This window comes from Hevea brasiliensis, chromosome 8 (genome assembly GCF_030052815.1).
Source record: "Hevea brasiliensis isolate MT/VB/25A 57/8 chromosome 8, ASM3005281v1, whole genome shotgun sequence".
Classification (NCBI taxonomy): Eukaryota; Viridiplantae; Streptophyta; class Magnoliopsida; order Malpighiales; family Euphorbiaceae; genus Hevea; species Hevea brasiliensis.
Window position 1 is genome coordinate 90,578,012 of NC_079500.1, and position 13,607 is coordinate 90,591,618.

Sequence of the window (13,607 nt, forward strand, 5' to 3'; positions counted from 1 at the left end):
CTGAACTAGTGATGCATATGATAAGCAAATGGAGTTTACTCTTGTCAATGCATTGTCATATATCATATCAATGCACATAATCTTTAGACCTGAGATAACACAGTTATCTTATATATAAGTGATTTGAGTTTAATAATGCTTTCATACTTGTACTGTGCATGGGTATATGGGCATGTGTTGGCTCCTACTAGTTATATATGGAGATAGGTGTTAATCAAAATGGAATCTGTTACCCTAAGTAAATAGGGATAAAATCCTATGTTCATTTAATTGTTCTTGATATTTCAAGTTCTTGGCCAGGACAGACAGATTTAGTCAAAAAAGATTTTCTAACAAGAAAATCTAATTAATCAAGAACTGGAATTAAAAGAGAACATATTATTCATAGCAAATGTGGTTTGACATTAACCATGACTCCAGCTCGAATTGAGATTTTGTAACAAAGAGATTTTAGTGTATGGTAACATATGATTAAAGGTTCATTTAAGGTATTCCTTATTACTGATTGGGTGGCCATGGCACGCTATGCTAGGTGTCAACCATGATCTATGAGATGCTTAAAATGATTTAGAGAAATCATTCATAGTAAGAAAAAGTTCTGATGATATTAAGAGTTGATATCATATCTCATTGCCAATTAGTGATGAGCCTAGTGAGTCACACTCATACACAAGTTAATCACCAAGTTAAATGAGATTTAATTGATTAATTAAAGAGTTTAATTGATTAATTATATAGGTTTGGTTTGCAATAAGATTGTAAAGTCCCTAGCATAGCTTGAACCAAATCTAGGTTATTGGATGCATAATACAAGTTAAATTTATATTTAAAGTGTTTAAATATGAATTTAATTGTGAGAAATTAATTAATAGAGATTAATTAGTTAATTTATATTTGATATAAATTGATTAGAAGAGGAGAAATAATGATTTTGAATTGAGAACTCAAAATTAAAATATAAGAGTAATTGGGTCATTTCACATGGTTACATGTGGCACCATGAGATGGTGACATGTGTCACCATATAAGTTTGTCATTTATCTTCCTATCATATAAGGTTATCAAAGTCAAGATTAAGTCTAACTTTGACACTTGGCTTAATGTGATTAAGTCAATTAAAAATAAGATACAATGTGGTGGTGACATGTAGCAAAGAGTTTAAGTGATTACTTGACCTAATTATAAAAGGGAAAAAAAAAAAAAAAGAAATAAACAATTCTCTCTAGCCTCTCAAGTATGGCGGCACATTGTTCTCTTCCTCTCCTCTCAATTTCTCAATAATTCAAAGAGAAATCCTCCATTCCCTTTGAATTAAAATTGTTAGAAATTATTTCTAGTGTCTTATACACCCATACAACCTCTCTAGAAGCAAAACCTCAAATTATAATTGGTTGGCAAGGCTTAAAAAGCAAAGTTGGGGGCTGCCCATTGGTGATCTTGGTGTGGACAAGCTAGAGGGACAACACTTGGGGTCTTAGGTGCTTCCTAAAGGTGCCAATTGCATCCATAGTGCATCAAAGAGGTTAGTGTTCAAACTCCTCTTTTAAACTAGGGTTTAAATGAATTAATTTGTTAATTCACAATCATGAATGGCAAACATAGATTCTAATATATAAATCTTGTGGATTATGCATGAAATCCTAGAAGAAAATTTTTGAAATTCAATGCTTTAATGAACTAATTACCATGCTTCCACTCCTTCAACTGCACCATCTACACCTTTTGAACTATTGTTTCACACATCACCAAAATACACTGATTTAAAAGTATTTGGTTGTTTATGCTATCCTTGGCTCAAAACTTACACTAAAAATAAATTGGCACCTCGCTCATCTCCATGTGTTTTTATGGGGTATACTAAATTACATAAAGGTTATATCTGCTTGGATCATATATTTGGCAAATCTTATATCTCATGACATGTTGTCTTTTTTGAACAAGTATTCCCATTTTCTACAAACATTGATAAAAGCTCCAGTTCTCCTGCTCATCATAATGGACCACTCTTTCTTCCACCTATTCTCGCACCCATGCATGAACTATCACAAACATCTCCTACTGTCCCTCAGTCCACATCTACGGCTAGCATTTTAGGCCCACCTCCATCATTCCAACCTTTACATATTCCTGCACCATGACAAAACACACCACCCAACACACCAATTTCACATCCCCGTCTCCCATCACATCACACCTCCCAACTCACACCACCAAGTGTGAATCATGGTACCCCTTTACCCGTGACATCCTCACCAGTCAACACCTCAACCTCCCATCTTCTTACTCGAAGTCCTATCACCTCTCCTCTCACATCACAAAATAATGGCCTGTCTCTTATAGTTGATTTCCGTGACTATTCCTCATCTCCATCATCTTCTACCATAGCCATGCAATCTGACAATCAACCCCCACATCCAACAAAAACTCATCCCATGATTACTCATTCCCAAACTGGTTCATTAAAACCAAAGCTTCTAATGACTACTAAATTCTTACCTGAACCTCTAACATGTTATAGCAATGCTGCATTAGATCCTAATTAGCGTAAAGCAATGGATGAGGAAATCACTACGCTCATGAAGACAGGAACTTGGGAGTTAGTTCCTCCAGCTGCTGCCCAAAACATCATAGGATTTAAATGGGTTTATAGAGTAAAGCTAAAAGCATATGGTTCTTTAAACCGCTACAAGTCCCGACTTGTTGCCAAAGGGTTTCATCAGAGACCAGGCATTGATTTTATTAAAACTTTCTCTCCTGTAATCAAGCCAACAACTATAAGAGTGGTTCTTTCTCTTGCTATTACAAATGGTTGGCCAATCCAATAGCTTGATGTGTCAAATGCATTTCTTCATGGTGATTTACGTGATAATCTCTTTATGATGCAACCACCAGGGTATCATGACAAAGAATGACCTAACCATGTTTGCAAACTCAAGAGATCCTTGTATGGCTTACGTCAAGCTCCAAGGCAATGGTATGCCAAATTTAAAGAAGTACTCTTACAACTCCATTTCAAGACATCCAGTGCTAATAGCTCCTTGTTTATCTACAATGATGGTAAAACTAAAGCATATTGCCTCATTTATGTCGATGATATATTGCTCACAAGCAACACCATCAACTTTGTGACTCACATCATTGGGTGCTTAAAAGAAAAATTCACAGTCAAAGAACTAGGCCCTCTTGACTATTGTCTAGGTGTCGAAGCATGTCACATACCATCCAGCATTTTACTAACTCAGCAAAAATATATTTGGGACCTCTTATGCAAAGCCAAAATTGGAGATTTGCAATGGAATATCAACCCCAGCATGCCCAACTACAAAGCTCAGTTATACCCAAGGAGACCCTATTCAAGAACCTCAACTCTATAGATGTATAGTAGGAGGTCTACAATACCTGTCAATTACTCGTCCAGATGTTGCTTTTGCTGTACAAAAAGTATCTCAATTTTTACAACATCCAAAAGAGCCTCATTGGACAACAGTTAAGCGGATCCTCCGTTACCTGAAGGCTACCCGAAGTTATGGCCTTTTAATTACTAAGTCTCCTAATCACAATTTAACTGTGTACTCCGATGCAGATTGGGCAAGTAGCATTGATGACCGAAAATATACTAATGGCTACACAATATATATGGGCAAGAACTTAGTTTCTTGGAGTACCAAGAAGCAACCAACTGTTGCAAAATCTTCAACAGAGGCAGAATATAGAGCTGTTGGAATGGCTACTATGGAGGTCATGTGGTTGCAGTCTCTTCTTCATGAAATAGGACAACCCATGACACAAATACCCATCCTATGGTGTGACAATATTGGTGCAACTTACTTATCTGTCAATCCCATTTTTCATGCACAAACAAAGCACATCGAAGTTGATTATCATTTTATGCGTGATAAGATAGCCAAGAAAGAACTTCAAGTGAAATTCATCTCTTCTAAGGATCAAATAGCATATTTACTAACAAAAGCAATATCTCGGAAAAATTTTTGCAATTGCGACCACTTCTTGTAATTAGATCCACAAGTGGCTCTAATTGAAGGGGCATGATAGAGATTATATCTATGTATAACTCTTCATGTATATCTAGACGTGTATTACTTGTATACCTTAGCTAGGATACCTTTTGTACATCTAATCCTTATCATGATTGATGTGCATCACTTGTATACCTTAGCTAGGATACCTTCTGTATATCTGATCCTTATCATGATTAGCTTGTACATGTTATATATACAGCATGTGCAATTAATAAAACCCAACCTTCGATCAGTACCAAACTCTATACGTCTTGAATTCGTATGCATGTTTTAACAGAAATTATAAGGAAAAAAAAAATTACTTAACTTGATGAACACTAAAATCACCATCAAATAATTTTATGGCTATACATATATACTATTAATTTATATTTCTTTTCTTTTTTCAAAATATTAATTTATTTTTCTTTAAAACTAATTTAAGCATTCACCACATAAGAATAAATTCTTAATTTAATTGCTGTAGTTAACAAAGAACTTGCAAAGTTGATAATAGTCACACAAAGCTTTCCATAATTTTCCATAAATTTTGGACATCAAAAAGTTTTTTTTTTCCCTTAATTTTTCATCAATTTTCATGAAAATAATTCCAAATACAAGGAAAAAAAAAATAGTTCTCCAATAAATAGGAAAATAAAGTTTAGGTTTCAAAACACCTTCTAGAACATGCTATTTGCAGTGGCAGGTCCACCTTAAAAAAATTTCCACGCACACATACATTTAAATTCACCGTTGATAAATTTAATTATTTAATTTATTTTTTAAATATTAAAATAAATTATTTTTTTATATGACTTACTTAAATATAATAATTCATTCTCTTCTTTTTTTATATGAGAATGTTAATTTAATTTTTTCAATTTTATTCTACTAATTTTTATATATTGAACTTTTATAATTAAAAATTAATTAAAATTTTTTATTATATACATTTTTTTTATATGATCAAAGATTAAAATTTCTAAATCCATCATTGAATATGCGTGTGGAGAATTTGCAAAGCCAATTAGGGTAATTGTTATATGTGCTCACTCAATTTTATGAGTATTTTATAAAAGTCATTAAATTTTAATTTTTTTTTTAAAAATTTATTAAATTTTAATTTAATATCATAAAAGTCACTATAAATAAAAATTAAAAATTTTTATGTTAACTTGCTAACTTATCCACTATTTTATAGATAAAATTATCTAATCAGTAGTGATTGTTTATGGAGAAGAAATAGAGAAAATGAAGAAGTTTGATAACGAGAAGAATAGTCGGATGTGTTTTATCTATCTTTTTTTAAGAAATTAAAAAAATAAAGTAATTTTATTTATAAAATAAGTGATAAATTAACAGGTTAACTTAAAAATTTTTAATTTTCATTATAATGACTTTTATAAAATTAAATTAAAATTTAATAAATTTTATAAAAAAATAAAATTTAATAATTTTTATAAAATATTTATATATTTGAATGACTATATGTAATATTTACTAAAGCCAATTACCTAGAACCAGACGATAAAGTGCCCATCATTCAATTAAAACGATTATTTGGGCAACGAGGTGCCCATGGTTTGGACCAAGCCAAGCGCGGACTGGCTTCCACTCGACATTCGCAGTGCGTGCACCATACGCAATGCCATCCTAAGCTTCAACGTCCTCTGTAAAAATTCTAGTGGAATTTTTGGGTATGAGAAATTTATTTTCGATCTCAGTTGGGTCTGAATCATTTTCTTTTATGGTAATGTTTGAATATCAAACGTATCAATTGAGAGTGACATAAATCAACACTATGTCATCTTCAACCTTTAGTCCAAAAAAAAAATCATGTTCTCATGTTAAATTGGGTAGAATTGCAGGTAAATATCTCATTCACGCTGTGTTTGGATGGACGAAGGAAAGAAAATTTGAAATATTTTCCATCATTTTGTGTATTGGTTGAGAAGAAAATATGGAGGAAAGGAAATTTTCAGAGGAAAATAAATTTTGAGTACACTTTTTTTTTCCTTTCAATATTTTTCTCTTTGTATCCAAACGTTTAAAAAAATTATTTTTCCTCCTTATTATTATTTTTTTATTTTTTATCTATTATTTTCTTTCTTCCCATTCAAATATAGTATTAATAATTACTTAATAAATTTGAACAACATATCATTGGAAAGCTCACATGACATACTTTCTAATAGAACATATCATACTACAAACAAATAGAACTTTGCCTACTAGGGAAACAAAAAAATAACAAGCTTACATTTTTTACTTGAATGATTATCTGATCTAATTTAATATTAAAAATAAATTAATACATAATATATGAATTTTTATAAGTAATTTTTTTTTTCAATAAATTCTAACTAGTAGGTATCATTCACTCATATGAGAGTGAGGTATCAGTCATTATATATGGTAATGAGATGATGTGTAAAAGAAAGAGTATATTGATAATGAAATATATCGAATTCACGCTTAAAAAAAATAAAATATTCATATTATAGATTTTCATATTTGATTGATTGATTGATTGATATTGATAGGCCAACTTATGACACTCATTATAACTCGCTGATTTTTCAACCAAATCATGCCAATAATACGGCCTAATATTATCTATATAAGGACATATTTATGCTCAAATTATGCCAAACGATCACAATTAAAATATGAAAAAAAAAATTACAATTTATGCAAAACCATGATATTACTCACATATATAATCATAGGCCACTCAAACATCAATCATATATATAAGAAAGCAAATTTAACTTGGAATGCTCCGATATCAATGTTGAAAATTATAATTGTGAAAGTGTTAATATGAAAATGTACTCGAATCGAATTGCCAATCATGATTTACATTATCGGTCGATGAAATGAACTCACAAGCAAAAATCATATCATTGTAGAGAATAAATCTTTGATACAAGTGTCCCATAAGCAAAAAAAGCAATTGTGAAGTTGATAGAGAGCATCCATATGCTCTATTTCGTGCATGCTACACTGGAATCAAAACCAGTTTCCATTTTGCTGCATGGTTGTACAAGGGTGAGAAGAAACGATTTGTTAACTCTTGCATGTAACTAGCCTTAACTTCCCTTTTGAAATATTCTAAAATACATCAGATATTAAAAAATAGGGTTCTTTCAAAAAAAAAAATTAATTCTTTGATTTAAGGGGGTGAGTCTCATGTACTTTGTAAGTGAAAAAATATAAACACCGAATGTACTTAATAATTCTTTTTTAATATATTTTGATAAAAATGTCATGATTTTATTAAGAAGTGAGTCATTGCCTTAGGTCCATGTAAACGTATCTATCTTCAACGAAAAAAAAAAAAAAAAAAAAAAAGGCAAAACGCAAATAGTGAATTGGTGTACGTGTGTTCATGGTGAAGGGCCTAAAGAAGAATCTCATATCAATTGTGAAAGTGTTGAGCCATTGGCTTATGACTTACGAATGAGGCAAAGTCGTCAGCCGGAAGTGGAACGAATGGCTAAAAAATAGGCAGTAGTTACTGTAACGCGGTTTGGTGGGAACTGCACTATATAAAGAGCAGCTGGATACAATAGAAAGGGCCATTCCCTAAATACAATCAATAAACAAACATACCTTTTCAATATTTATAATTTAATAATTTAAAATAGAAATCGAATAGTATAAATATTGTTGAAAATATTAAAATGATGAAAACCCAAATATATAAATAACTCAGAAATTAAAAATTGTATTAAAATAATTATGTTACAAATAATTATTTATATTTATTATTTCATATTCTAAAATCAAAAATTATAGAAAAAAAATCATTTAATTTACTATGGAAACAAATAAAGAGAGGAAGAGGAAATACAACTTGTATGTAGACTTGAAAGTGCTAAAATCTTGGCTCTATTTTTTTTTTTATGTTTTTTACAATAATTTATTAATTTTCTAAAGGAAGTTTATTCTCTTTTATTTGCATTGTAGAGATAATTGTTTCAATATTTTCTTTTTTCTAATATTAATAAATTAAATTAATTTAATTAAAAACAATTCATTAATTAACTTTTTTTAAAATTTAAAATTAAATGGTATATATATATATATATATATATATATATATAATTAAATATAAAATCATATTATTTATTATTAAAAATTAAAGATATTAAATTTTTATATTCTTATAAAAGAGTATTTAGAGAAAAATAATTAATAATTATTTAAAATATGAAATTTTAATTTAATTTAATTTTAATAGGCATATAATTATTTAAAATTTTAATATAATTTTAAACTAAATTTAACATAATTAATTACGAATTTTATCAATAGCATAATTTTAAAAATATAAAATTAAAAAATAAATTTTAAATTATATTACTTAAAATAAAATAATAAATAATTCACATAACATATATGAATAAAACGACTAATTTAGTTGCAATTTCAACTTTTAATTTCTAATAAGCTTAATTTAGCATTATAAGATCATATTTCATTGTTTTTGCATATCAAATGCTTGCTTATTGCACTTTGATCGCAATTTGTTAATTTCATCAATAAATGTTCATTTATTTTCTTTAACAATAAGAATTTCAGAATGTTGAAAAGTGCTTCCATTGCTAATATTGAGCATCGTTTGCTTGCTTGCTGTTGTTGGTATTTTTTTAAAATCGATTTAATCAAATTGTATTAAATTAAATTAATTCAGTTTAATTTATTTTTTTATTAATTTAATTTAATTTTTATTTCATAAAATTTTAATATTTTAATTTTTTTTAATGCACAGCCGAATTATTTTTTTTTTATCTATTATCATATTGAAAAATTCATATCATTTACAAATAGTAAAAGACTCTCAATATATTTTTGAGTAAGGTAATTTTAATTTTTATTGAAGATATGAAATATTTTTAAACTACACATGTAAATTTTTATCTCAATTTATTATTTGATATTTATATAGTAAATGATTGAGTTTAGATGGTAAATTATACAGATGATACTTCAACTTAAAAGTATATAACAATTACGTATTTAAACTTTAATTTTTAACATAAGACTCTCTAATCTTTAATTTAAGTAACAAAAAAATCCCCTGTGATATTTAGTATCTAATTTCTAATTTCTAAGTTATATTTGTCATATTAAAAATTATATTTTCTCTCTATTATATTGAATTTGCACGTTTTAATATTTTAATAACTTAAAACCTTTTTACTTGAAACTATAAATTCATGAAAATATAATTTTTTTTCAATTTAATAAATCTCATGTTAGTATAATTACCCTAAAAATCAGCTATTAAAGTTCATAAAAAGATTTTATGTTACTTAAATTAAAAATTGAGAATTTTATATTATAAATTAAAATTTAAATACTTTACTATTATATACCTCTAAGTTAAGTTACCATTTGAATGATTTACCTAATTTAGATTATATCAATCATTCAATGAAATCATCGTTTGTTTTGGACTGTGGGCTTTGTTATTGGGCTTTTATCTTCCATATTTTTCTATTTATTTTTCCTCAATTATTTTTTTTTTCTTCAATTCTATTATTCAACCAAAATTGACATGGGAAAGCAAAATAATTTGGGGTTGTTTAGTTGTGAAAAAATAGAACTTATCTTTCGAAACTTATTTAAAAAAAATTAAAAATATATAATTTAATGTTTAATTGTAAAAATTTATAAAAAGAAAATTAGAAAAAAAAAATTCAAAATTTATAATTAATATGAGAAAAATAATTTATGCTATTTTCTTTTATTTCATATTTTGTAAATTATATAAATTGGCTATGCCATTTTAAATTTTGCTGGCTGTTGCACTTAGAACACAGCAGCTACAATTTTCTTTTATAAATTTTTAAATTTAGATTAATTTATTTTTATTCAAATTCAAATAAATACCAAAGTAAATTCCATTTTCATATTATTTTACTTTTAAATTTAGATTAATTTATTTTTATTCAAATTCAAATAAATACCAAAGTAAATTCCATTTTCATATTATTTTATTTTTGAAAATTTTTTTTATAAATATATAAATTTTAGTTGCATTTCTAAATTTACCTTAAATAGTTATAATAATTTCATTATAATTTTTAAATTTATAATTTACTTTTAAATTAAAAAAATATATTTGTGTACTTATACTATGAAAAAAATATTTATATAGTTCATAAAATTAATATATATAAATCTCAACAAAAAATTAAAAACAATAGAAAATAAAAAAAATTTTTGTTTTGCTTCAAAAAGTATATATTTAATATTTAATAATATTAATATTTTTGTGATATATCTAAATGATGTTTGAAATTATTACATTTAAAAAGGAGAAAAAAATAATTTTATTATTTAATTTGAGAATGCGTAATAATAAATTAAAAAAAATTTAGGGAATAAAATTAAAATTTAAAATTTTTTTAATAATAAATTACAATTAAAGAAGAAAAGTGAAACATATTGAAATTACCCATTACACAATTAAATTTTAATTCGAAAATATCTGGGCCGAAAGACAAAAGCTTTCCCACTGTTCTTTGCTCCCATTGGAGAGGTACCAAGACTTCGGGAAGACTTTACAAAAAGCAAATGCATGTATAGAAAGTAGATGGTTCTGATTGATCTTGAATTAATAATTTACCCAACCCAATGGGAAAACCTAAAGAAGAATACGAGGAAATAGAATCAGAAGAATACTACACTGTTGATGAGGATGATGATGATGAGGATGAGGATGAAGAAGAAGAACCAGAGAAATGGAAAAGACACTACTCGTCAAAGCATAGGATATTGCTGGTTGGAGAAGGAGACTTCTCCTTCTCTCTTTGCTTAGCCAGGGCTTTTGGTTCTGCGCATAACATGGTTGCCACTACTATTGACACTCAAGGTTACTCCTTTAATCTTCTTGATTTTCTTGTTTCCACTTGTTAATGGGTTTTTGATTATTGACACACCCTTTTGTCCTTTTCTTAATTCTTATTAAATTTTACTATTTGAATTTTTTAATGGGTTTTATTTTTCCTTAATTTGTTTTTTTTTTTTTTTTTTTTTATAGAGAGATGGTGAATGATCTATTGATTTATGTGTGACGCAGAAAACATAGAGAAAAAATACAGTAATGGAGTAGCAAATGTGAGGGAACTAGAAGACAGGGGATGCTTGGTTTTGTATGGTGTGGATGCAAAGGAGATGAGCCAACACTTCTTCTTGAGGACTCAAAGGTTTGATCGGATTGTGTACAATTTCCCTCATGTTGGTTTCCTTTACCGTGAAGGTAGCTACTGCCAGATTCAGTTAAGTTTCTGTATTTCCCTTTTCTTTCAATTTCCTTTGCTTTTATGGGTCATTGTTCCTGTTATATTATTTTTTTTTTAGAAAATGAATTCTCAATGCCAAGTAGAGATTGAGATGAGACAACAACAACTAAGCCTAACTAGTTGGGTTTGGCTATATTGATTCTTTTTTTATTGCCATTTAGTTCTGTCAGACACTAGTTTTTCCCTCCTCGTCATCTGAGGTCTCCCCATCAAGATTTAATTACACATACAATAGAGAAACTGTAAAGTGAAAAGGGGTTAATTTCATTTCTTTTTCTATTAGTGCCTGGAAGAGAAAAAGAGATCCTTTCAACATAATATTTTATTTGATTGTTAATTTGTTTCTCATTAAAATCCTTTGATTTTTTTTCCATAGAATTGAAGCATAAGTGAATCATGAAATTTGATATATGGATACTCAGCAAGTCTTAAATCCTTCTTCCTGGCAGAGGACTACCAATTTCTTATCAATTGTATGCATGAGTTCATCATTTAAGCATATGCCAACGATGGTTGGATTCAACCATGTATTTGTGCATTTTATGTGTTTCAAGAGTGGAAGATTTTTGGAATTCTGGTTGATGAAAATAGAATAATCAGCTGATGCATATTTGGTCGGATTGAAATAGGTTGAATAAGAGATTGGTAAAGGGCTTTTTATCCAATTCCAAAGTGCTGTTAAAGGAGGACAATGGTGAGATTCATGTAACACACAAGGAAGGGGATCCTTATGACAAATGGGATCTAGTAAAGAAAGCAGAGAAGATAGGCCTGGTTATGGATGACATTGTACCCTTCTCCAAGAATGATTATCCAGGGTATAACAACAAGCGAGCCCATGGGAACCTCGCTGATGCCCCCTTTAACCTTGGCTATTGCAGTACTTACAAGTTCAAGCTCAGTTACTCTGTCAACTCCTCACAGAATAACAAGAAGGAAGTGCCAGCATTCGAGGGTAAATAACTGCTTAGCAATTCTTCATTAGAATTAAGGTAACTATTACTCAAAATGTTGCCCTCGTATGTTTATAAAGCTGAACTTTTCTTAATCTTAATCTTGTTATTAGCCATGGAATATGGAAAACTGGATCACATAGTTTAAGGCTGGATCACATAGCCATGGAATATGGAACTTTTCTTAATCTTAATCTTCATTGTGTGCTTTTGTCGAGTCCCGTACAATTTCTACGATGTTCTGCCTGCATTGCCAATGGTGCAAGTGAACTGCAATGGCATTTTATGGGGAGTGCCAGACATGAATCTGTGGCTAAGTTGTGTTAGGTGCTTTAGTTCTTGAAATAGAGTACAACAATAGCTTGCAGCTCTAACTCACTACATCCTCAAGCACATGAACTAAAGGGGTGAGGTTGATGAGTAACTATATTCACTTTTAAAAGCCTCTCAGTACAAAAGGTTTCAGAGAGATCATTGCATAGCATCATTTGGATGGGGGAATTTGAAATCTAAGATTTCATTTGAGCTATGAGTTCAATTTGCATAATTTAAAATCTCTACCTATAAGCGATTAGTTCTATATTCAACAACTTAATCACATATAATCTGCCTATGTTATAAATATAAAAATTTATAGGATAGTTAGCTTAATTACCCATAAAATTCATTTAATTAGAATAGATTTCTTTCTATTGTTGCCTCAATTACTTAAATTTTTAAAATTTGAACTTCAACATTAATTTTAAGTTAAAATTTCTTGAGAAATATTTTTATGGCTTTAGTTCATGGGTTCAATTTTCTCATCTGCTGTTTGGGCTTGGCCTTTTCATTGCAAATATATTGCTGTTAAAAAATACACTTTTTTTTTGAAAAAATATATAATTGTTTTGTTATGCTTGGAAAAATGTATTCATGATTAAATTATGCAACCAGAAATCTTCATTAAGATTAAAAAATCATTTTTCAAAACAATAATATTTTAAAAAATTATTTTATTATTTAAAATTTTTAAAATTAAAATATAATTATTTTCTCAAAAATAATTTTACTGATTAATAGTTTAAGAAACTTCACTACACTAAATTCAGTTTCATTAAAATCTAATAATAAATTAGACAAAAAATTAAAAAGAATTTACATTGATTGTTTGAAAATTTAGTATAAAAATTAAAAATTAAATATAAAAATTTAAAAATTAAAAGACAAATAAAATAAAAATAGATATACTATTACAATTTGTCATTATTGTTGATTGGTCAGAAGCCATCCCCCCCCCCCCCCCCCGTTGCAGTATAGTAACTATTTATAGCTGTACCTAA

At 28.4% G+C, this 13,607-nt stretch overlaps 1 protein-coding gene across 1 annotated transcript; it reads left to right on the forward strand.

Annotated features, from left to right (window-relative positions):
• The first annotated feature begins 10,491 nt into the window (after positions 1–10,491).
• Positions 10,492–12,505, forward strand: LOC110649195 (uncharacterized protein At4g26485). Its single transcript, XM_021803671.2, has 3 exons — positions 10,492–10,905; positions 11,113–11,311; positions 11,965–12,505. Exons 1-3 carry the CDS (start codon positions 10,668–10,670, stop codon positions 12,296–12,298), a joined length of 771 nt encoding a protein of 256 aa, XP_021659363.2. The 5' UTR covers positions 10,492–10,667; the 3' UTR covers positions 12,299–12,505.
• The last annotated feature ends 1,102 nt before the right edge of the window (positions 12,506–13,607 follow it).

Excerpts from the sequence above, each read along its gene's own strand:
- LOC110649195 (XM_021803671.2), top strand. The coding sequence starts at position 10,668 with ATGGGAAAACCTAAAGAAGAATACGAGGAAATAGAATCAGAAGAATAC. Across the intron at positions 10,906-11,112 it reads CACTACTATTGACACTCAAG|AAAACATAGAGAAAAAATAC; the intron begins GTTACTCCTTTA and ends TGTGTGACGCAG. Across the intron at positions 11,312-11,964 it reads GGTAGCTACTGCCAGATTCA|GTTGAATAAGAGATTGGTAA; the intron begins GTTAAGTTTCTG and ends GGATTGAAATAG.